Raw genomic sequence first — 25,284 nt, 5'->3', positions numbered from 1 at the left:
ACACAGAAGATTGGATACATTTGGATACATACCACTTTTGGAAACGTAAACAAAGTTTTTTGCCAATATATCTGAACACGTGCCTCCTCCTACGATGTTGCTCTGCTTCAAACTAGAGTACAATAGTCAAGGATGGTTTTATATGATGTGTGAGGTTAGGGCTAGTAGTCCCAAATCAAAATGGATGAATTTATATGTGAATTTATCAAATTGTGCAGGATGAGCCTTGACTGTTGGTATTATGGACGATAAAAGAGACGGTTGTTGATGTAAAGATATTCAAGTGATTTTTGCTACATATTTTGTATGCAGCAAAAGATAATAATGATTAGAATTAGAAAATATATTTCTTATATGGATTAAATGTTTCTTGTTTTAATTGATTATGTCCAGTGAAATTAAGTTTAAGTAATGTCTTAAAATATTTATATTGTTTTTGTCTCATCTCCTCTGTAGCCATGTTGAAGGTGGTGTCCTCAGTGCTTCAATTTGGTAACATTAACTTTAAGAAAGAGAGGAACTCTGACCAAGCCTCTATGCCTGATAATACTGGTAGGTGTACACACACACACACACACACGTATGTATGCCGCAAGCAATCCTTTTACATCTGCTTCATAACCTCGTAGCTTGGAGCTCACAGGTCAAGGCATCATTCTCCTATTTTTTCCTCTTCCCATATATACTTCATCTCCTCTCCTCCTCTTTTCCTGCCTCCCTCACACTGCGTCCTCATCCACAGAACAGAAGGACTAGTGATTGATGTCCTTTCTCTCCCCAAGACTTGTCAACCTGCCATTAAACCACATTATATGAGGATTTACTCCTGAAGGAAATGGGGAACAGTCTTCCAGTTCCTCCACATGTGGCACTGCATATTTGGCGCTGAAATGAGGGAGACAGGGAGAGAGAATGAGCCTAAAGCCAGTGAGGCAGTGAGGCCAGATATTCCCAAATGCGACGAGCAGAATCCAGGACTGAAGCAGATGGGTTTTTTTAATAGGGAGGCTTAGCTGATCAAGAACGGGTCATGCTTTTTTCTACTTTTCCATAAGCTCCAGCCATGTAAAATATGACAATTTCCTCATTACACTTCATAAGAAAACCTCTTTGAAAGATTTGTGATAAATCTTAATATTATTCAGTTGAAGTGTAGTATATATTTAATATTGATTGTTATGATTAGGATCCAGGTGTCAAAATAATGCTGGGAACATACAGGTATAAGTCAAATATACTATTTAAATAAACTTTTTTGCCCTATTATGTGCTTTTTCCATCTCTCGTTTCCCAGCCGCTCAGAAGCTGTGTCATCTGCTGGGTATGAATGTTATGGAGTTTACCAGAGCCATCCTGTCCCCAAGGATCAAAGTGGGAAGAGACTACGTCCAGAAAGCGCAGACTAAAGAGCAGGTCAGTTATCTAACACCGTGTATATCCTCTTAGGTTTCTAGCTAATATCCTCACTTACACTAATGATGATCTATCGTAAAGCAATGCAGCTGCAGTGGGTCTATGTTAGCGCTAGATAATTTCATTATGGAGTAATAGAGTTGCGTAGTTGGAAGAGTTTTATTTCTGACATCCAGGTTTCCGGTAGTACTAATAAAAGTCTGTTTCAATTTTGGCTTTGATGAGCATAAATTCTCTCATTTAAATAATCAGTAATCATACAGTAGTCTGTATACAGTAAAGCATGAGGAGAGTCCCAAGCTGCATTTTGGTAAGAAACATTCATTCACCTAATCACAAATTATTTTCTTTTTTTTAAACTGGTATCACAATCTGCATCTTCAATAAATCACATTCTTAGTCAGTTTTGGATCAAAATCTGTCCTTGTGTTTTGAACATGTTTTGAATTCTATAGCTCTGTTTGGAGCTTCTGACTGACTTCCTCCATACAGTAGCGGCTGAGCTCCAGGGGTATTGTTGTAATAAGAGCAAACCGTAAATACATACTCCAAAATTTAAAAACTAATGGCCAATGTGAAGAATTGCTGTCAAACACTGAACTCTTTCCTTGTTTCATATAGCACTAGGCACATGGTACGGTTAGTTTTACCTTCTGTGAAACCACTCCAAAGCACGTCTCTTGTTTATGAATCATTCATTTAAAGTGCAGTACTCTTGCAGATCATTATGACAACAGCTCGATAGAAACAGCTTTTGTCTCAACTGCTTTAGATTCAATAGTTTTAAAAGTCTGACTCATGTGGAACATTAACTGTATAAAATGTTGCTAAGATGTTTGAGTCCATTTGTCCATTGAGGATCTGGAAGCATGTCTGCATTATACTGATATACTGTATCTCCCTATATCTTTTCTCTCTCTCCCTCCAGGCTGACTTTGCTGTCGAGGCCTTGGCTAAAGCGACATATGAGCGTCTGTTCCGCTGGCTGGTCCATCGCATTAACAAAGCTCTGGACAGAACCAAACGACAGGGTGCCTCCTTCATTGGCATCCTGGACATCGCAGGTTTTGAGATCTTCCAGGTTTGGATTCAAATCTTTTAAATGTCTTCATCTTTAAAGAAGACAGTTTGTCCATTTGTGGCCAGAGGAAATGTTTTTCTTTTATACAGTTGACGATAATGTTTGTTTCTGTTGCTGATATCTACATTTGAGATTTGGAGTTCTTGTCATCTAAACTCATTTCCAATGAAAGTATTGTTCTTCTTTGTACTCCTCCCCTACGACAGTTGAACTCATTTGAGCAGATGTGTATCAACTACACCAATGAGAAGCTGCAGCAGCTCTTCAACCACACCATGTTCATCCTGGAGCAGGAGGAGTACCAGAGGGAGGGCATCGAGTGGAGCTTCATCGACTTCGGCCTCGACCTGCAGCCCTGCATCGACCTCATTGAGAGGCCGGTCAGTGTGAACGATTAGCTTGGATCCATGCGATGAATGAAACTCTTATTTTCCACTTATTCTTGAATTATTGAGCTACGCTGACAAACGATCCAGCAACTAAATAATAATGTTCACTCAACAATTCTTTTTAACCACACGCTACAATTTTCTACCTTAATTAAAAAGGAAAACTTACTGACATCTCCACTGAGAACAAGTAGTGAGGGTATTTTGGTGGCTTAGGAGTTTAAGATATGGACCACAACGCTCCTGTCAACTGAACACAAACAAATACTTGGAAGTAGTTGCCGTGCTTGTGGAGTTACAGTTCACTGTCTCTGAAGCCATTTGCTCCGTCCTGTGTTGATATTCCTTCAGGCAAACCCTCCAGGAGTGTTGGCTCTGCTGGATGAAGAGTGCTGGTTCCCCAAGGCCACAGACAAGACCTTTGTAGACAAGCTGATCCAGGAGCAGGGCACACACAGCAAGTTCCAGAAGCCCCGCCAGCTCAAAGACAAGGCCGACTTCTGCATTATCCACTACGCTGGCAAGGTACGCTCGTTTTTGATCTTTTTCAGAATCACACTGTAGCATGTTTCTGTCTCGGTTAAAGCTTTTAAATTTCATGACGCTATTTTTCAGAGCATATGTCGGACACATAAGAAAATAGTTCATCATAATGATGGTCATAGCTGTTATGATACAACTGATACCATCATACTAATGTTTCTTTGCTACTGTACACACTTTCAGTTGCTTTAGTTTACCTGAACTTCTAAGTTACTTCAACACATGCCTTTTGATTAACACAGTTCCTGGTACGCACTGAAGTAAATGTTGTTTTGCCTCGATATTACTCAGAAATGTATACAAAATATATGACATCCTTGCTTTTTATTGTACTTTTGTTTGTTGTACAACCAGCTGCTTTATTTCTGTCTACATTCTTATTTCCCCAATACATCTCTTTTCCTCCCTGATCTTCTTCCTGCAAAAGTTAAACAGCAAGTGAAAATTTGCTGCTGGTCAGCATTCAGATAAAACAATGACGTACGGTTCTCCTGTGGTGGGATTTCAGGGAAATACTGTGTCCTGGTTTGATTTATATCGCATTGTATTGGAGTGGATTTGGACGTTGTGAGTGGTGTTTTGCAACAGAACTCAAGTCTTGCAGGGAGACCTGCTGAGTTGCACATCTGCTTTTCATTACGTGGACTGTGGTGTTTTACACCACAGTCAGTCAAAAACCCAGAGATTTCAACTCTAACAGCGTCTGCTGTGGAGAAAACTCTGCCGCACCATGAAGCCAAATGTTGTCAACGTGGGTTTGCACAAAATAATATCGCCTCACATATGCAGTCTGAATCACTGCAATTAAGCGTGGCCTGTACGGTGTGGTAAGTCAGGATTTGAATTAGGTCACCATGATGTGTCAGATGGACAAATACATATTGATGCAACTGTTATTGATTACATTTTTTAGCATCCAAGGTGCAATACGCTTTAAATTATCTTAAGCTAGGGCTCCCCACAGACCTCTACCAGTTCTGGATTTTTAAGAATGATATCCAAGAGTTTCAGAAAATATAATCTCTCTCTATATCGTCCAATATTCTTTTCTTTTCTTTTTTTTTTTTTTACAAAAATACACAATATAAACTCTAAATCCCTTTTATTTATGTTTTTTAGAATGTGTGACCAATATAAAGTTGTCAGTGCTCTCTGTGACTTACACTACGTATGTGTCTAACAAATACACCTTTTCTCAATTACATCAAATATATTTTTGGCAAATCTGTACTGCATTTTCTTCATAAATATTGGCCGCCATATACGCCAATAAACATAAATCCCTGTTCTGCTGTTTTCTGAATAATTTAGAGTTCTTTACCTCAACTAAATCCTTCAACCTACCGAAGGCAAAGCATCATTATTTATCTCTTCATGAACATATTAAGATATCCTGATTCACACTCATGTAAATTAATAATGAATTCAATTTTACCAACATCTGTCACAGATTGATTATATACAGTGTATATAAATATATATATATATTTATCTTATGCTGGTATATCGAGACACCCCTATTGGCCAATATATGACATACTGAATGCTACACATTTTTGTGCAACACATATAAGTCATTTTTCGATAACTGAGTACAGAAATGCTAATTGTCATGCTTTAGATTCTCCTCGTAATTCTTTAAAAAAGCAAATATACAAGATTTTTATCAAAAACGTTTGTTAATGTAAAAAAAACAACAATATATTGTTATCGGTTTGTTTAGATTTGTAATCTGTTGGGTTCAGGAAGATTGTGTCATTGATGTTGTCCTGATCTCTGAGTTGCACCACTTGATTGTTACAGGTGGACTATAAGGCAGATGAGTGGCTAATGAAGAACATGGACCCTCTGAATGACAACGTGGCCACTCTTCTGCATCAGTCGACCGACAAGTTTATAGCTGAACTTTGGAAAGACGGTAAGCTGCCGCCGTCTTATCTCTAAACATTTGAAATGGTACTAAACTAGAACTAGACTAGAAGGAATCAATAATGGTTACTCATCCTTTAAGATTCATTTTGTATGTACCAGTTTGCTTATTCAGCTAACAAGCACGTCAATATTTCTCTCACTCAAGCCGACTAACAACAGCTCTCTGCCTTGTTGAGCCAGGCCGATGTGTTTATGATTTCTAAGAATGAATTCAACACCCCCCTCCCTCCCTGTCTCTTTCTGTGTTGTAGAGATTCAGACCATTCAAAGGGCTTCATTCTATGACACTAGTCTGGATGACCCGGCAGGTGAATGACTGGGTCGTGCTGTAGCAGACCTGGGCCAAAATAATAATAGCTGAAAATAAACAGCTTTGGATTGTGAAACCGAGCTGCTCAAGGTGCTTGGTAGGCTAAATATAAGCGCTTCCCAAGCAGGTTGATTTCTTGAAAGTGTAGCTACTGGTATATTTTTGCCCAGATCTGGCTGTACTATGTTTCATGCTTCAGCCGGTGCTGTGTCTGTCATAGCTACAATGGCTCCCATTTGCTTCCAGGCTGCATGGCTCCCTTGTCTCAGCCAAAAGCAGTAGTGCCTAATTCCTCAATATGTTCAAGTAGAATATAGTCAACTGCTCCCTTTAGTCGAACTAGTGTGCTTTAATTTGTGTCAGCATTTTTGTAGGCTGACATGGGTCTTGTGATCTTTGTATGGTCAATAGCCCTGAAGCAAGTGATTATATCTAGTGCAGCTGTTTGCCGTCTTTAATAGCTCCTCTGTGATGTGATTCACCCTCAAGCAAAATTAGGATTCGTAGCTTGACTGAATAAAATGTAATGACATTATTTCCCTCTTTCCTCCTTCCTCGATAGGACCACAGTAGCGGGGTATTGAAAGCAGATGTTGGTATTTGTTTTGGTTCTGAGCTCAGACGTCAGTAGAGGGTCCAGACAGCAGCTTTATATCACCTCAGTTAAAACGCCAGCAGTCTGTGACTCATCAAATACTTTTAAATGTTTTTTTTAATTAAATCTAGTTGGTTGGATATTAATATGTGACATAATGTTAAACCATAAGTCATGTTCTGTGTCATTTTGTCAAGCTATTTTTTTAGAATAAGTCCACTGACATCAGATCATAAAAAGATTTACTCTTCGATTTGTAATTCTTGTGATATTCTATATTTTCCTAATAAAAATGTTTAAGACCAAAACCAGCAATAAATTCAACAATAATTGTTGGTGTATCCAAAGCCTAATTTATCTTATTCCTCTGTGCCATAGAGCTTAATTATTATCTAAAAACTATTAAAAACACATTAAAGAAACACACTGTTGCACTGACTGACATGTTCTTTGTAATTTATTTTTCATCCCACATACACTGTCCTGCTGCTCTAAATGCACACTATAGCACCAAATCAGAATCTAAAATAGTAATATAAAAATCAAAGAAACATTTCCCAGCTGTTTGAGGAAATTATTTAGTTTTAGGAAATATAAATACTGCTGACCTGTTTTCTGAAGATTTTTTTATCTTTAGTAAGAACAAATGAATTTGGCGCTGAGTTCCCAGTTTGCGTTGCAGCGTAATTTTTTTGTTTTCTCCAAGCCCAAACTGAAATGATGCAAATGATGTCATTTGAGTCATTTTCTCACACTTGCCAAAGCACCCTGCAGAACCACAGAAGATTTGATTTGGCCGGCAACTAATTTTAATGTTGATTAAACTGTACTTTTTTTCTCTCGATCAATTAATCAACTTTTTAATTAATCACATAATTGTTTCAGCTTTAGCTATCATACAACTGTTTTCACAGACTGAGAAGGACTAACCACCACTAGTCACCTGGTTTTCATGGTAAAATTGATGGGGTGATAAAGGTTATGAACAGTTATAGTGATAGAACAGTTCTAATATTTTTGCATCCAGTGTTTGCAACCCCTTAAGTGTTAGCATGTTGAGAATCAATGATTTTACTAGCAATATGTTGATGCAGGTTTTGTATCATAAGCAGTAAAATGTTGAAAAGCTTTCATGTAGCTGCCATCAAGCATTGTCTCTCATCCACCCAGACCAGAGAGGAGCTTTTTCAATTCTTGCTATTAAACTTTGTTAATACTTTGTGAGTAAATCTTAATACAAGGTGCTTCTCTCCAAGGTAACAGCCCCTGTGGAGTCCTGTTTAGACCATTAGGAGTAGATAGGCCTTGCCCTCCATGTCCATGCAGAAGCTAGCGGTAGTTCTAGACTTTGAATGCTTCTTTATAGATTGCCGTTGTTTGACTGTCGTCTGTCATGTCTTCTTCATCCATCTGCACTTCATGTAGCTACATTATGTCACTGCTGCTGTTTTTTTTCTTTTCCTCTGCTCCCCATGAAGTCTTCTCACTCTAACCAGTTCTCCTCATCTCCCCACCAGTCGACCGTATCGTGGGCCTGGACCAGGTGGCGGGGATGAACGAGACAGCCTTTGGCGCCACCTTCAAAACGAAAAAGGGCATGTTCCGTACGGTGGGACAGCTCTACAAGGAGTCACTGAGCAAGCTCATGGCGACTCTGAGGAACACCAACCCCAACTTTGTCCGCTGCATCATCCCCAACCACGAGAAAAGAGTAAATAAAGAATCTCAATGTATTTGTTAGAAGATGCGTATCAACCATTGGAAAGTGAGGGACCGGTTTATCTTTATACTAGCGTATTGTCATGTGTCTGGTCTTAATGGTGTATTTGTTCCTTCTCAGGCTGGTAAACTGGAGCCTCACCTGGTTCTGGACCAGCTGAGGTGTAATGGAGTCCTAGAGGGGATTCGCATCTGCAGACAGGGCTTCCCCAACCGTATCGTCTTCCAGGAGTTCAGACAAAGGTGACAAAGGACAAGAAGCTTTTTGAACTGTGTAATTTCATTTAACACGGAAGAAATGTTGATATTAATGTTCTCTTTTGTTTCCAGATATGAGATCCTGACACCTAATGCTATCCCCAAGGGATTCATGGATGGAAAACAAGCCTGTGAGAGAATGGTAGTGCCTTTCTTTTCTCTTGTTCTATTTCAGTTTTAAAGCTCCTGCCCTGGAAAAAATAACATGCTATATATTCTGCTGAGCCTTAGGAACTGACTATTTGCCTTTTTTGACCAAAAAGTTCCAGAAATAATGGAACCAGAGGAACTAACCTCATCTAACTAAAAGTCACTTCTGCATTTCCACCCTATCTGAAGAAAAGTGACAGTTGGATAAGTTTCTGTGGTGGAAACACTCTAAGTGAAATATATAATGTCAAACTGTTTTCCAGGAACATTTCTTGAATTTATTTAGAAAATGTAAATGTAACCTTGTCTACAGAGGTAAATTCTTAAAAAGTCTTCATGTGCCTTTTATAGATCCGAGCCCTGGAGCTGGACCCCAACCTGTTCCGTATCGGTCAGAGTAAGATCTTCTTCAGAACTGGTGTTCTGGCTCACCTGGAGGAGGAGCGAGACCTGAAGATCACTGACATCATCATCTACTTCCAGTCTGTTTGCCGTGGATACTTGGCACGCAAGTGAGTGTCAGATCTCATGGGTTTTAATCCAATTTCTTACGTGATTAGCATTCATACCAGAGCAGAAAACTGCACAATAAGGAAAATTACTGTGAGTTTGGTACATTTACAGCTCATCTGTACACGAAACGCAGCCCAACGTTGGTCTTTAAAAACACTGCTATACCCAGACATTGATTTGTCGCCTGTTTTTGCACCATTTCTCCCCTTAGGGCCTTCGCTAAGAAGCAGCAGCAGCTGAGTGCCCTGAAGGTCCTCCAGAGGAACTGTGCTGCTTATTTGAAGCTGCGACACTGGCAGTGGTGGAGGCTTTTCACCAAGGTGAGAACTCTGACAGCTAAAGTTACCTCTTTCAACCAAGTAGTTCATATGTGATGTGAGCAGATCATACACAGCTCTCTACGTCTCTCAAAATTAGTAGTTTCATACATTTGTTATAGGAGGCCTAACAAATGTCTTCAGCTATATGAGCACTTAACAGACTATAAAGAATACTAAACTCTCTACATCACTTTTCTTAATTGCCACAGAAACCTTTTTAAAGCAACTAAGAAACTCATAAGAAGTTTTTTTTCTGGCTTTCTGTAGACAGCAACATTAGTTGTATATTTTTGGTATTTGCTGCAGACTGTTGGTAGATGTTATACCTGTTACCTATAATCTAGATAAGTGAGCCTCAGACAAACAGTGGATTATAAAGAACAGAAGGTGTAAACACTGCTACACTACTACTACCACTATACACTACTTTTAACGTTAGATATTGTAGCGAGTCAGTTCATAGTTTAATTAATAATCTTTTAATTGCTTTATCTGTGTCCAAGTCAAGTTAATTGATTAGTTATATTACTAGGAATGTTTGTTATATACTGTTGGGAAAAATGGGATTTTGATGTCAATAAATTCATGTACTTGATAAGCAATTATAGGCCTTATTGTCAGTAAAAAGGTATTTAAATGCAGTACATGGCTAAGTGTTTCATTTCATTTGGGGAACACTGCAAAACCCATGTAGAGATTGATTTTATTTCTCTCTCTCTCTCTCTCTCTCTCTCTCTCTCTCTCTCTCTCTCTCTCTCTCTCTCTCTCTCTCTCTCTGTCTCTCTCTCTCTCTCTCTGTGTCTCAGGTGAAGCCTCTGCTGCAGGTCACCAGGCAGGAGGAGGAGCTGCAAGCCAAAGATGAGGAGCTGGTAAAGGTGAAGGAGAGACAGCTCAAGGTGGAGAATGAGCTTGTGGAGATGGAGAGGAAACACCAACAGGTAGACGTGCCCTCTATTACGGAAAATAAATCATTTCAACATGTATAAATTCAGAGAAACTTCATTATTTATAAATGCTAATTTGATCATGTTACATGCTATTACTTCTTTACCCAAATTGTTTGTAAGGAAATTACGATTTACTGTGTTCTATCACATTTATTACAATTGAAGAAGTCAGTATTGCAGCTAAGAAGGTTGGACTTTTTTTTCTCCAAACTGTTCCCTCTCTCCAGCTCGTAGAGGAGAAGAATATTCTAGCAGAACAACTCCATGCAGAGACGGAGCTCTTTGCCGAGGCCGAAGAGATGAGAGTTCGTCTGCTTTCTAGAAAGCAAGAGCTGGAGGAGATTCTTCATGACCTGGAGTCCAGGGTGGAGGAGGAGGAGGAGAGGAACCAGAGCCTGCAGAATGAGAAGAAGAAGATGCAGTCACACATTCAGGTTTATATCTTCACCTTTTTAAACTTCTACGTACACAAACTTCTTTCCTTTTGTTTTGGTATGCTAACATCTGTGCTGTTAGTACTGATGCGCATCATAATCACAATCATAATTGTCCTCAGTTGACAAAAGGCCTTTCTGTTATTTACATAGAAGTTAAAGAGGGTTGGAGTCGACAGCTTTGTCTAACAAATGTGATCGAACCACACTGATGAATCAGATGAGTTTGTAGAGAAATACTTTTTAAAGCCAAGTGTTGAGGGCCTTTAAAGAGTTCATAAACTTCAGTGTTCAGACTTGGTTATGTATCTTTATCTGTGTGTATGCGTGTGTTTGTTTTCCTCTTCTCAGGACCTGGAGGAGCAGCTTGATGAGGAGGAAGCTGCAAGACAGAAGCTGCAGCTGGACAAAGTGACAGCCGAGGCGAAGATCAAGAAAATGGAAGAGGACATTCTCCTGCTGGAGGACCACAACTCCAAGTTCCTCAAGGTGAGAGGATTAGATGTGCAAATGATGGGTCAAACAAAAAAGCAGAAAGCAGTGAAGGTAAAAAATTAATAACATTAGGTGATTGATGAGGCATGTGACGGGATAGATCTTAGAGAGCAATACAAATTAAATTGTATTTTGACCGTTTCACCTCCAGTTAGTAGTTGTGCTTCCAGTCTAACTAACACTTTGATTTCACACAACAGGAGAAAAAGCTGCTGGAGGACAGGATCGGCGAGATGACCTCTCAACTGACGGAGGAGGAGGAAAAAGCAAAAAACCTCGGCAAGGTCAAGAACAAGCAGGAGATGGTGATGGTTGACCTGGAGGGTAAGCTACTGTTACTGCCGCCATTTTGGGTCGAAGAATAGAGAATGTTCACCAGAACACACACAAATAAGTGAATGGACATCAGTTTAAGGACTATTTAAGTTACAGTAGCCTGTACGTAAGATAGTACAGTATCGACATGAAACATGATGCTAAAAAATACATTTTAAAAAAAACAGATGATTTAAACATTTCGTAAACGTTAAATGCGCTGCTTTTGTCTTGCTGAGCACCTCTTATTTTTTCCGCTATATGCGCCTCATGCGCAGGAGTGCCCTGAACGCCTCGAATTAAAAAATATTCAACTCAGAGTGAAAAGGCGCCCAACGGCAACTAGCAATTTTTCTCATTCTGGTGACTTTTACTGTTTACCCACAGCTATATAACTTTACCAACCGTAGTCACAATGTTCTGAACTGAAAACAGCAGGAGGCCAATTAGTGTGGGACTTGAGATTTCGGGGAAGTTGTTTTCATTAATTTAAAATGTACGATTAGCGATTAGTTAGCATACAGTTCAAGGATTGTGTGCCTTGCAACAATAAAAGAAAGATGCACCAAACTGTGATCTGTCTGATCAGGCAACACAAAGGCATTATCCACCTGCTAAATGCGCTCTGTCTGATCAGGCTCCTAATCTGCGCTACTTAAGTGCCGGGTTGACAAAGAACCGAGGTATGTAGGAATGTTTGAAAAGACACCCGTGCATTTAGGCAAAGCAGCTAATCTGATTACCAATATTTGTGTCAGGCTGTTAGCAATTAGGTGTGTGTTGTTTGTCACTTTCTGTGACCTCTTTGTAGCTCGTGTGACCCCTCTGTGACTTGTGACTTTGCCTATTCATCTTTTGAGATCATTTGAAGGCAAAGGTTTTCTTTCTTTTTTTTTATCAATTATTGGCCATGTATATATAGCGTTTTCTTTATGAATCTTGTTTATGAGACATGTGATTATGCCTCCCTTCAGAGCGTTTAAAGAAGGAGGAGAAAACACGGCAAGAGCTGGAGAAGGCCAAACGCAAACTGGATGCTGAGACCACTGACCTGCAGGACCAGATTGCTGAGCTTCAGGCCCAGATAGAGGAGCTGAAGATCCAACTGAGCAAGAAGGAGGAGGAGCTGCAGGCTGCTCTGGCCAGGTCAGTGATGGACATCAAAATCTATCAAAGTACTCGGTGTCAAAACTGACTGCATCACAGGCCTTTTGTAAACTATATAACACTGATAAACTAAATCCAGACATGATCCTTTCAGACGGTCCAATGGCTGTTGACAAGATACAATCATAATGAAAACTCATGATAACATAATAGTACAATTATTGAAATTACAGATTTTCAAGAAAGTACACAGATAGTTTTGTATGAAATCAAAAGCCTTGTGCCGACAGATCAAATACACTGAAGTGTGTTATTACATCCACTACTGGGTCCTCTGAACTCGCATCACCACAATCCTAAAGGTTTGGAAAAGTGTCACTGAATGGTTAATTTTAGGTTTGTAATGTTCAACTTCACGAACATTCTCTCACTAGCGCAGTATTTCCATGACAACGGCACTCGAAGTCAATAGGAAGACCCTAAAATAGGCGCTAGCACACTCAAACAAACACTGAGTCAGCTCTGACTATCGTCCTTTTCAGCTGCTGCGGTTAGCATTTCAGCACACACACACACACACACACACACACACACACACACACACACACACTTTGTCGCCATCTTTCATTCACCTCAGTCCTCCTCTACAGCTCCCAGCTGCAGTGTTTGCCTTCAACAACACTGGCTGAGACCTTTCATCTTGGAGGCAGCGTGTCTGATTACAGCCAAATTGATGTTGATTGATGTTCTCTGTCCTGGGCTTTGCCGTAGTTTTCCACATGAAGCAATCGAAGAGAGCTGGGTTAAATCCAGCTGTCATTTTACAATGGAGGAGAAACAATTAACAAACCTGCTTTTTGTTGGTTTTTTTACCATCAGATTTACAAAAATTGCAAAAAGCGTCTGCAGCTATAGCTTTAGAAGACCTGCATCTAACCACTCTATCCCCGCAATTTAGCCCATTCCTCCGTCGATCCTGATTTTCCATTCATACATAGTGGGACAAATATTTGGAGCAATACGTTTGGTGTCACGTTAAATCATTTTCCCATTAACTGTCACAAGACTGCATGCAGATGAGGTAAACAGCTGTGAAGGTCAGCACAGATTATTTTAATGTTGACTTCTCAGTAGTTTCCTCCTCACAGCCAGACGACAGCGGTCGTTGGTTAATGTCTGTCTGACTAATTTCACACGCAGAAATCATCAGTTTAGTCACAGCTCCAGATAATTAAGCTTTCATTAAACTTGATGTGCTCCATTTTTAATTTAGCAGCTATTTTGAGAACTATTTTTTTTAAATGTGGAATTACTTTTATATTGGAGTCATTAGTGCCTTTAATCAACACTGTGGCATTGTGTTAATTATAAAAACTGAATCATTATTACATTCAGTGTGACTAATCAGTGGGTTTCTTTGTAACTGAGGAATGTTACGGGAGTCTTGCTGCTGGCATCAATTTGACTTGACCTCACTTTCAGCAGTAAACAGATCAGCAGTCTCATTAACATGTCCGTGTTCATAGAGAACACACACACACAGGTTATATGTGGACAGCTTCAGCAGAGAATAGATCACCACACTGCCACCCTGTGTGCACTGGTGGCCTCATTTTAAGTTGAAAAATACACTAAGTTGACTAAGTTGTATGATAAGGGTCTACTCTGAATAACCGACATGTGTTATGTGTCTCCAACCAGGAGTGATGAGGAGACGGTCCAGAAGAACAACGCCTTGAAGCAGGTTCGGGAGCTGCAGGCCCACCTTGCTGAGCTTCAGGAGGACCTGGAGGCAGAGAAGATGTGTCGAAGTAAAGCTGAAAAACTTAAGAGGGATCTGAGTGAGGAGCTTGAGGCCCTGAAGACGGAGCTGGAAGACACGCTGGACACCACCGCTGCCCAGCAGGAGCTCCGGTACATATTTAACGTTGGTTTATCAATGATTACACAAAGGAACTCTGCAGAGTTTACACATCAAAGTCAGTTTACAGATGTTAGGGAGTGCGACTCCGTACGTGAAAGCGTTGTTGTTACTCCAATAGGGAGTTATTCTAAAGCTGATAAATGCTGAATCTGTGGAGTACTCTCATGTTTCTGATGGTTTGTACACTGGTGTTAAACTATAGGGTTTGACAAAAGCATTACTGTTATTTGTGAATATATTATTCACTTACACATTCTCTAAACTGCTTAGTGTTTGATATTTGTCACTACTATGCTACAAACGTGCATAGAATTTATTCCAGTGGTTCCAACCTCCAAACATTTATATATTTTTTTCCTTATTAAGACAACAATAGCAACAAACCCTGCATGTTAAGGTGTTTTTTTTTTTTTTTAATTGCATCTTAGAAGGTGTCCTCTAACATGTGTCCGAACTCCAGGTCCAAGCGAGAGCAAGAGGTGGCAGAGCTGAAAAAGGCCATAGATGAGGAGACCAAAAACCACGAGGCTCAGATCCAGGAAGTGAGACAGAGGCACGCCACAGCGCTGGAAGAAGTGTCTGAACAGCTGGAGCAGGCCAAGCGGGTGAGGGGGTCGTACCTTGTTGTACACAGCCGTGTGATATGTAGGCAGAAAATGTCATCAAATTGTTAATGTCAACACATTAACACATTTTTTTTGCTCTGCACAGTTCAAGGCCAACCTGGAGAAGAACAAGCAGAGTCTGGAGAGTGACAACAAAGAGCTGGCCTGTGATGTGAAGAGTCTGCAACAGGCGAAGACGGAGTCCGAACACAAGAAGAAGAAACTGGAGACCCAGCTGCAGGAGTTTGTGTCCAGGGCCACCGAGGTAGAGAGGGTCAAGGCAGAGCTGGCCGAACGCTCACACAAACTCCAGGTAAATGCCTCCACAGACAGTCATAGACGGCAGTATAACATGATGGGGATACAGCCCCAGATTACTCCAAATCCCAACAAATATCTCAAAGGGATTCTCAATGACACACTTTGCTTTTGTTTAGTATGCTTTCCTCATAACCCCATTCATCTTTTTTTTTTAGACGGAGCTGGACAGTGCATGCACTTTGCTGGAGGAGGCAGAGAAGAAGGGCGTCAAACTGGCCAAGGAAGTCGACAAACTGAACAGCAAACTGCAAGACTCAGAGGTACGAAAGACGGCATCAGCCACGTTTAAAGCTACAGGAAACTTGATCTAGAAAGACTGTAAAAGGAAAAAAAGGTGTCAAGTATTTCTAATAATTAAAAGTTAAAACACCAGGACGGTAGTGTTGTTTCTGATGTACACAGTGAAATCAAGACGGCCGTTAGAATAATGTGAACACACAAAACAAATCGACACAGACCTTTTTAATGTATTTAAAAATCAGTTCTTATTCCGTTATCACACCTCAGTATTACTAACAACAACAGGTGTAACAGATTTGTCTCCCTGCTTTTCTTTTGTCTGGGTCATCCGTGGTGTGTAGGAGTTGCGGCAGGAGGAGACTCGTCAGAAGCTGAACCTGAGCGGCCAGATCCGCCAGCTGGAGGTGGAAAAGAACACCTTGCTGGAGCAGCAAGAGGAGGATGAGGAGGCACGACGCAACCTGGAGAAACAGCTGCAGACGTTGCACTCCCAGGTACAGACATACGTAGATATTGGTACACATCCACATCTGAGGGTCTTACACCCACAAACGTATGAGGAAGGCACACCTTTCAGGTACCACTGATACTCAATTAAAGATCGCATAAATTGAATGTATGTCTGGAAGCGGATGGATCTTATTAGAAAACTGAAATTTTAAAGATAAACTTCTGAGATTGCTGGTAGAAGGAGAATTCACTTACTGCCGACTTTGCACATAGCGCTGCTGTCTTAGCAAGATAATCACTTGTTGAAACGTTTTATCTTAACGTAAATACTGAATAATAAAAATGTCCTTCCTGTAGCTGTTTGAGACGAAGAAGAAGCTAGAGGAGGACGTGGGGTCGATGGAGGGCCTGGAGGAGGTGAAGAGAAAGCTCCAGAAGGACGTGGAGCTGACCAGCCAGCGTCTGGAGGAGAAGACAATGGCCATGGACAAGATGGAGAAGACCAAGAACCGACTGCAGCAGGAGCTGGACGACCTGATGGTGGACTTGGACCACCAGAGACAGATTGTCTCAAGCCTTGAGAAAAAACAAAAGAAGTTCGATCAGGTATGCTGGATCGCCAAAATCTTTCAGAAATGATTCAGGATGTTAATAATGAACTGTTAACTGACAATACTTTTTTTTGACAGATTCATGCCATCAGTTAAACTTTTAAAACATATAATAAAACGCTTTTTAGATAAATTCTGAGCAAAACTCTGAGGAGCGACTTGTCACTAAAATGAGAATAGCTGGTCATCCCACCTTAAGTGAGCCTGAGCCGAAGTTGTTGCTAACATTTCACTTTAATCAGCAGTCGGTAAGCAAGACACAGGAACCACGCTTGTATGAGGAGTTGTAACATTTGATTCACAGACAAACTGGACACACTGTGCTGCTACGTTAACAGTGATACCGCTACATCTAACTTTATGCTCACCGTCACACACACGGTGGGCTGCGGGGCTCGTGATACTCGGCAACTGACAGAACAAAGATGTCGGAAACCCGGACCCAGCACCCCTTGAAATGGTGGATCGAGGTCAGTCTGTATGCATGTATTGAAGGCGTTTGTTTCTTTGTCTACACTAGCTGCTTGCTGAAGAGAAGACCATCTCCGCTCGTTACGCTGAGGAGCGTGACCGCGCAGAGGCTGAGGCCAGAGAGAAGGATACCAAGGCTCTGTCTATGGCCAGAGCTCTGGAGGAGGCCTTGGAGGCCAAAGAGGAACTGGAGAGGTTCAACAAGCAGCTCCGTGCTGAAATGGAGGACTTGATGAGCTCCAAGGATGACGTGGGGAAGAATGTGAGTGACCTTTGACCTCTTAAATGACCATTTCAAAACAGAAGTGTCCAGAATGAATTTATTTGGACTTCATTTACAGCTGAAATTAAGTTGTAGCTTCCACTTACAGCTCTGGCTTTGCCTTCACTGCTCCAATGATACTTATTAGATATGATTTAATGTTTCTTTTTTTAGTATCAAAGTACAGTCTGATCAGCCAGGACAGTTTTAATGTTAGTTCTAGAAGTCACACAGGGTTTTCTGAGGACCTTTTCTCTGCCTCTGTCCAGCCTGTTTTGCTGACATAGTTGTTTGTCCCGATGATGCGTACAGGTCCATGAACTGGAAAAGTCCAAGCGAACTCTGGAGCAACAGGTGGAGGAGATGAGAACTCAGCTGGAGGAGCTGGAGGACGAGCTGCAGGCCACGGAGGACGCCAAACTGCGTCTGGAGGTCAACATGCAGGCCATGAAGGCCCAGTTTGACCGAGACCTGCAGGCCAGAGACGAGCAGGGAGAGGAGAAGAAGAGGTCGCTTGTCAAACAGGTACACAGGGCCCACAGATGATGACCAGCATGAAGTGGCTCCATATTCCTTATATATTTCTTGATATGCCGACATGGCGCGTTGTTTACTCTTTTAGGTGCGTGAGATGGAGGCAGAGCTGGAGGACGAGAGGAAGCAGAGAACTCTGGCTGTTGCCTCCAAGAAGAAGCTGGAGATGGACCTGAACGAGCTGGAAGGACAGATTGAAGCCGCTCACAAAGGCAGAGACGAGGCTGTTAAACAACTGAAAAAGCTACAGGTACACACACACACACACACACACACACACACACACACACACACACACACACACACACGCACTTGTTCAGTGCATAGCCTAGAAGCCTTTGAAACTGCTAACCCTTAAGGGTTTACAGGTTTTCAACACAGTGCAGATATCTGTTTATGAATGGACAGAGGTGGGTATCAGTTTTTGATGGGACACCCTGACCCTCAGTACTGTGAACAAAATATTGATGATGCAGCACAAAAAAAGGTTATGGATTGGATGGATTATTATTCTTTGAATTACTTCTATTTGGCAATAATGCTGTGTTTCGGTACCCGTTATTTTTCTGGTCCACATTGTCTCTGGTCTGCAGGCTCAGATGAAGGACTATCAGAGGGAGCTGGAGGAGGCCAGAGCCTCCAGGGATGAGATCTTCACCCAGTCCAAGGAGAACGAGAAGAAACTCAAGGGCCTAGAAGCTGAAATCCTACAGCTACAGGAGGTCAAATTTCAGATTTTCTTTTAAATTAGACATCATCATATTGTCTGATATGAACTGTTAATATGTATTTTATTTATGACTTAGAGAAAGAACGAATATCAACTTATTGTCAGACTTAATTTCCGTATTTGATGGACATCAATGGGAGAGCAGCTTGTACAAGATCTTCTCCGTATTGATCCTCCTGTGTGTTCTGTGTGGTTTGTGTAGGACCACGCAGCGTCTGAGAGGGCCCGTCGACATGCTGAGCAGGAGAGGGATGAGCTGGCTGATGAGATCTCCAACAGCGCTTCTGGAAAGTCAGTGTCGCCTTGTTCATACCGATATTTTAAGTGTTTTAAAAATCTATTACATTTACCTTCCGGATTCCTGCATATACCCTGAATAAAAATGTGTGTGTGTGTGTGTGTGTGTGTGTGTGTGTGTGTGTGTGTGTGTGTGTGTGTGTGTGTGTGTGTGTGTGTGTGTGTGTGTGTGTGTGTGTGTGTGTGTGTGTGTGTGTGTGTGTGTGTGTGTGTGTGTGTGTCAGGTCATCGCTGCTGGAAGAGAAGAGAAGGCTGGAAGCTCGTATCGCCCAGCTGGAGGAGGAGCTTGAGGAGGAGCAGGGGAACACGGAGCTGCTCAACGACCGTTTCAGAAAGACCAACATCCAGGTAAACGGACTGCACTTGAGATAAGGGTTTGTACGCGTCGTCATGAACTTGGTTCCAAAATGGTAGATTGCTTCCATCAATGTTACACAACGTCTCTTCCTCAGGTCGACAACCTGAACACCGAGTTGGCTGGAGAACGCAGCACCGCACAGAAGAGTGAGAACGCTCGGCAACAGATGGAGCGGCAGAACAAGGTCTTGAATAGTTTAAATAAATTGGCATATAGGATGTATGTGCTTATGTACATCCTAGGTTGGATTAAACAACAGCAGAAGAAGCTGGTTACCTGATGTCTTTGTATACACGTTGAATGTGAGCCATTATAAACACAACTATGAGAAAAGTGATTAAAGCCAGAATCTTTTTCTCCCCCTCACAATAGGGGACGTTAATGTTTCTCCTTAACTGCTTTTCGGTTATTAAGTATGGATGTATCTTGTCACATTTAATGCTCATGATCCTAACAGTTGCATGTTACAAACGCAGGACTTGAAATCCAAGCTAGCAGAGCTGGAGGGGACCGTCAAGTCAAAGTTTAAGGCGTCCATCACTGCCCTGGAGGCCAAGATCCTGCAGCTGGAGGAGCAGCTGGAGCAGGAAGCAAAGTAAGTGACCGAACTCACCCGTTTCCACAGGATGAGGAGGACATTTAGAATTCATTTGAAGCAATGAAACGCCATTGGAGAGATGTTCTGGTCAGCTATTTGGATACATGTAAAGGTTCATCGTCAGACATTTTAACATCACTAAATCATCACGACATTGATTTTAAAGACAGTAATGGTGGTAGATGGTAATACTAGAGTCCTGTGCAAAAGATTCAGCTGCTTTTGTGACATAAAGTTGGACTAAACAGTGAATACAGACGATAACGAGCTCTTATCTTAGACGTTTCTTTTTTTAACTTGCAGGGAGAGAGCAGCAGCCAACAAGATCGTCCGTCGCACGGAGAAGAAGCTGAAGGAGGTGATGATGCAGGTGGAGGATGAGCGTCGTCACGCTGACCAGTTTAAGGAGCAGGTATTGAAAAAGATTCACTTCTACTCAGAAATGTTATCCAGCCAACCACCCACGACCTCTCACCATCTCTGTCTGTTTCCCCATGTGTCCGTCCTCCCGTCAGATGGAGAAAGCCAACTCCCGCATGAAGCAGCTGAAGCGTCAGCTGGAGGAGGCGGAGGAGGAGGCCACCAGGGCCAACGCCACCCGCAGGAAGCTGCAGAGGGAGCTGGACGACGCCACCGAGGCCAGCGAGGGTCTCACCCGAGAGGTCAACTCCCTCAAGAACCGCCTCAGGTACGAGGAGCACCTCAGACGTCCTTATGTGCCCCGTGTACTTCCACAAAAACACATCGAGACAAACTGAAGCAAGCACAACAGTAAAGCACAAGAAAAACTGTGAATGTGATCTCTTCAGGACACAATCATAAAGTAGCGTGTATTTGCTTTAAAGGTGTCAAGCTATTTTACTGCCACAGTATCCAGTAATATAATACTGATATACTTATTAGTATAAGTTCAAAGTTTGTCTTCAGCTTGCGTGTGTATTAGCAGGTCTTATTTTAAAAGGACATTAATTTGCTTTCTTGCTAAGAGTTAGAGGGGAAGTTTGTCTAACGTCTGTATGCTAAATATGGTGCTGGAGGAGCCCAGCTTATCTTAGAATAAAAACTGGAAACAAAATCCATTATTCGATTTGTCTTTTGATATTAAGGTGACTATTCGATTTGATTTTGCCCAGTTTATACATGTGCCGCAAAACAACGTGGGGCTAGTCTATCTAATGTTCACTCGTTAAGAGGCATCTAGTTTGTTCCATCTGAAATTCCTGCCACTGATTACCAAGGAATTGTTTCAGCATATAACTTTTTAAAAAAAAATAACATTTCTGTCTTTCTAGAGATGTTGGTAGGCATATTTCTGAAATTTGAGTCCGGCTGGCTTGTTTCCCCCAAATCAAATGAATCCATGCCACACAGACATTGATCTTCTCATCACAAACTCAATCAGAAAGCAGATTAGTGAATTTCTCAAATGTTGAACCGCTCCTTAAAGCAGCAGAGGTTTATGTGTTGTTTTGTTCTGAGCAGGCGTGGCGGCCCGGTCAGCAGCTTCTCCTCCGGCCGTTCGGGCCGCCGCAACCTCAACCTGGACGGTGCCTCCGTCGAAATGTCAGACGATGACGCCGACAGCCGTGCCGGTGACTTCAACGAGACGCAAACCACCAACGCCGAGTAACCGCGGCGACCCTTTCCTTCCTCGCCTTCTCCCTCTCCCTCGTCACCACCCGCCTCACCCACCCGTCCTTGGCGTCTCCATCGTCTTTATTCATTTCAAACCGCTGACTGGACAGAAGATTGGAGCGATGTTTTTGCTAATGCTGGGCGGAGTGTGCCTGGCAGCCCTTTTTGTATCGGTTAACACTGCAGGGAAACTCCATCGCCCTCCCCTGAAGTCAAGCCTCCAGCCCTGGAGAGTCACAGGGGCAAACGGACAATTCTGCCTTACTCTGTCCTCCTCCGGCGAGCTGCTAGCCCGGGCATCATCTCAGCGTCATGAGGTAACACTCTCCCTCCCATCAGGCGTCAAGTTATCTACTCAGCTTATTGAGAAAGTATACATAGGTGCAAAGTGCTTTTTATACATATGAAACTGTAGGTGGAGGCTGTTAAGTGTACACGCACATCAAGTATGTAACGTATGTGAACGCACCCCATACTGGAATTGCAGCACTACAAGGTATTACACGTTGGTGTTGTTTTTAGTGTTCTGCTCACTGGTTGTGTAAAAGCCATCTCGTACCCGACACACTCCCTCCTTTCAAAACAAAAGGTCACTGTGGCCTTCGGACCGCCAGCTGCTTTTGTTGCATAAGTCCGCCTCTGATGTACGGACCGTTTGCTTCTACACTACAGGAATGACTAACATCTCGGGACATGCAATGGAAGAACACGGACTCTGGATTTGAAGTGTATTACTGTGAAAAAAAAAAAAAAAAAAGGGTATTTTATTTTCTGTGTTGCTTCATCTCAGCATTTAATGAAAGAATGTCTCGCTGGGTTTTAACTAGAAATCTCAGCTCACGAGGTTAACAGGTGCATTGTTGACCATTCGTCCTCTACTGTGGGTCGGCCTGAGCTGCGAATGACGCACAGAATTTTTTGAATTTTAAACTGGAAACCAACAGGGAGAAGAGGCTCTTACTGGAAGCGCTGAACTGGCACAAATGGTTATGAGTTCAGAGTCGTCTTATTGCTACATTTCCGTGTTTCTGACATGCCCCGGTTTGTTTTATCACTACATTCGAATCACAGAGCTAAAGCAGCTTTTCGGGAAAAAATTATTACCAGCTGAACTTTGGAAACACAAGTCATTTAACAACTCCCGCTGTTCTGAAGGTATTTTCCAAATCCTAACCATTTGGATTAAAAAAAAAAAAAAAAAAAAAATTATATTCAGTTTGTTGCACAATAAAATAATTTTATCTTAAGTTTTTAGCCAAAGGGCTCAGAAAAACACAAAACTTTAACAGCTACAATTCCATGACATCTGGTTTCTAACCCGGTTCCCAAGTTACAACAGTGTCTCCTAATGTCAGGTCACATACGAGAAAATATAAATTGTGATTTGATTCTTTGTTCACATTCCCTTGTTTTATATTTTCTTAAAACAAGCATTTCATGAAACTAGAACAGGCATGGATAGAAAATTGAGACACTGGTTAAAATCTATCAATGGAGCTGCATTGATCTCGTCCATCGTCGATGTAACAGGAGGACTCCACCGATACAGCAGGTGTTTTATTGGACTTAACCATGTTTGCTAATAATTTAAAAGAAAGAAGTTATGCAGCAGTATTTCTTCAACACCTTCAGTAAATGTAAACCTTTTTTTCAGAGCACTTTATTCATTTTTCAGAAAAATTATTTCTCAAATGTAACGTTAACATGATAGTGAACAAACTAGGGCTGTTTAGTATACCGTTGCATTGTAGCCCAGGTTCCTTTTAATGTGTTTTCGTGAAGTGAAGTGAGGCTCTGCTTGAACTACAGCAGCCACCTCAACAGTTCAACCACTACAGTGTGAAGACTACATGCCAGGGTGCTCATATTCCATCCATCGACCATTATTTAGTCTTTTCCTTCATCACGGATCTGCAGATGAGGGTGGTCGTCTACAGCCGACTGCTTTGCCCTTCTCCTAATAAACAGTATGTTTCTTTAAAAGTGCCTTAGACACTGAATAAGAACATGAGCGGGCAATGATTTAACTACAGATGTGAACCAGAGATGAAACCGCTACACCAAGCAGAGAGATTCACTTTTTCAACTCTTGTATTTTGTTCTGTGCTGCATATCATATCGGCTGTGTAACTCCATGTTCATAATAACGTCCTAGCTTGAGTGTTTGTGTCAAAATCACTATTACGGTATCATTAACGGGAGAAGTGGAGCCCTCTGCGGCCGAGCTTCCCAAAATTATTTTTGTACTAAGATTTCCCGCGTAACCAAGGCTTAGTACTGAAGCTGTTCTGGGAAACTTTGGTCCGCACAGGATTCATTTGGTTGAGAGCTTTAACATCCACAAGTAGTTTACTCCATTTTTATTTGATTAGAATTACACAGCTGACTGTTGACAACCAGGCATTCAACTGCAAATACTCCCATCATATTATTTCTTGTATTCCTGTATTTCTAGACATTATGTTTTTGGTTTTGTTTGTTTTTGTAAGGAAAATAAAGCATTTTCATTGTAGCTGTGACGCTGTTGTGGTTTGTTTTCGGGGCTGGAACAGGACCGTAGGACTGGAGTCTGGTCTTTTTATTCAGACTTACTCTCCAGTGTTTTAATGTCTGTGTCTAGTTCTTTTCTTTACGCACTGCTCTCCTTCAGATATCAAGCTTTCAGAGTTATTTTGTAACATTGTGCTAATTAATTATTAATATTTCTATTTTACAAATATTTTTTAATCAAGAGTTATAATTCATTACCATGCAAATTCAAGTTGTTTACTGTAAAGCTGCAACGATTAGTCAACAGAACTATTCTAGGACTTTGCCCGTCCGACTCAGCAGCACCTTGAGCGAATTCTTCACATTTTGTACAAGAGGCTCAAGAGGACCTTTTTCGATTGTATGATTTTTTTCGACGCACAATAATTACTTTTGACTACACTGGTTTTTTTTTGAAGAACTATCAATACTTTTTTTTTAGTATACTGTACATACAGTATACTGACTTGTTTAGACATACTATGGCATTTTTAAGACTTTTTGAAACCCACAATACCATGGTTTCTTATAATATATATATGACTTATTTTAGACATACATGACTTTTCTACATACTAAACTTTTTTTGTACTTTTATTAACATTCATTAAAGACTTTTTGACATACTATGATTTTTTTTCTTTTTAGCATAGTATAATATGACTTTTCGACACTACTATGACTTATTTTGAAATACTATAATAGCACTTCAACTTTTTGACAGTATATTATGAATTTGACATACTATACTATGACCTTTTTGACATACTGTACTATGACACAGTATGATATGACATACTAAACTATGACTTTTTCTAAATACTATGGTTTTTTTCTTACTTTCTTTTCAACATACTATAAAATTAATTTTGTAAGACTTTGACATGGTGTACTATGACTTTCTCAACATACCAAACTATGACCTTTTTAACATACTATACAATGATTTTTTTGACAAACTATACTTCAACTTTTTTCGACGTATAACATGTCTTTAATGACTTTTTTGGACATACTATACCATGAGTTTTTCAACATACCATACTATGACTTTTTAAGAATTTTCGCGATATAAAATACTTTGACTTTTGACATTTTTTTACATCATATTATACTGTGGCTACCTTTGTATACTAACTTTCATTGCATGCTACACCAAGTTTTTCGGACATATGATACTATTGACTTTTTTGGTATA

At 41.0% G+C, this 25,284-nt stretch overlaps 1 protein-coding gene across 3 annotated transcripts in view; it reads left to right on the top strand.

Annotated features, from left to right (window-relative positions):
* The window catches only part of LOC137885331 (myosin-10-like), a 51,650-nt gene extending 27,581 nt beyond the window's left edge, over positions 1-24,069 (top strand). For 2 of the 3 annotated variants that reach the window (XM_068727550.1, XM_068727551.1), the window contains exons 13-46: positions 457-552; positions 1,295-1,413; positions 2,342-2,494; positions 2,701-2,874; positions 3,235-3,408; positions 5,230-5,344; positions 5,610-5,666; positions 7,781-7,974; positions 8,104-8,225; positions 8,313-8,382; positions 8,742-8,902; positions 9,115-9,223; positions 10,030-10,161; positions 10,398-10,604; positions 10,956-11,093; positions 11,300-11,423; positions 12,389-12,560; positions 14,223-14,435; positions 14,906-15,050; positions 15,157-15,363; positions 15,527-15,631; positions 15,953-16,105; positions 16,419-16,667; positions 17,193-17,405; positions 17,718-17,930; positions 18,028-18,189; positions 18,533-18,661; positions 18,872-18,960; positions 19,191-19,314; positions 19,419-19,508; positions 19,801-19,919; positions 20,226-20,334; positions 20,438-20,610; positions 21,405-24,069. In XM_068727550.1, the coding sequence (XP_068583651.1) occupies positions 457-552; positions 1,295-1,413; positions 2,342-2,494; positions 2,701-2,874; positions 3,235-3,408; positions 5,230-5,344; positions 5,610-5,666; positions 7,781-7,974; positions 8,104-8,225; positions 8,313-8,382; positions 8,742-8,902; positions 9,115-9,223; positions 10,030-10,161; positions 10,398-10,604; positions 10,956-11,093; positions 11,300-11,423; positions 12,389-12,560; positions 14,223-14,435; positions 14,906-15,050; positions 15,157-15,363; positions 15,527-15,631; positions 15,953-16,105; positions 16,419-16,667; positions 17,193-17,405; positions 17,718-17,930; positions 18,028-18,189; positions 18,533-18,661; positions 18,872-18,960; positions 19,191-19,314; positions 19,419-19,508; positions 19,801-19,919; positions 20,226-20,334; positions 20,438-20,610; positions 21,405-21,552 (4,958 nt within the window). In that variant the 3' untranslated portion in view covers positions 21,553-24,069. The remainder of the gene's footprint in view (positions 1-456; positions 553-1,294; positions 1,414-2,341; positions 2,495-2,700; positions 2,875-3,234; positions 3,409-5,229; positions 5,345-5,609; positions 5,667-7,780; positions 7,975-8,103; positions 8,226-8,312; positions 8,383-8,741; positions 8,903-9,114; positions 9,224-10,029; positions 10,162-10,397; positions 10,605-10,955; positions 11,094-11,299; positions 11,424-12,388; positions 12,561-14,222; positions 14,436-14,905; positions 15,051-15,156; positions 15,364-15,526; positions 15,632-15,952; positions 16,106-16,418; positions 16,668-17,192; positions 17,406-17,717; positions 17,931-18,027; positions 18,190-18,532; positions 18,662-18,871; positions 18,961-19,190; positions 19,315-19,418; positions 19,509-19,800; positions 19,920-20,225; positions 20,335-20,437; positions 20,611-21,404) is intronic. The other variant, XM_068727552.1, reaches the window with a different exon arrangement.
* Positions 24,070-25,284: the final 1,215 nt, after the last annotated feature.

This window comes from Cebidichthys violaceus, unplaced genomic scaffold (assembly GCF_023349555.1).
Source record: "Cebidichthys violaceus isolate CVI_PGR_0920_01 unplaced genomic scaffold, fCebVio1.0.p SCAF_4, whole genome shotgun sequence".
In the NCBI taxonomy this organism is placed as follows: Eukaryota; Metazoa; Chordata; class Actinopteri; order Perciformes; family Stichaeidae; genus Cebidichthys; species Cebidichthys violaceus.
This window is presented reverse-complemented; position numbering and strand designations above follow the sequence as displayed.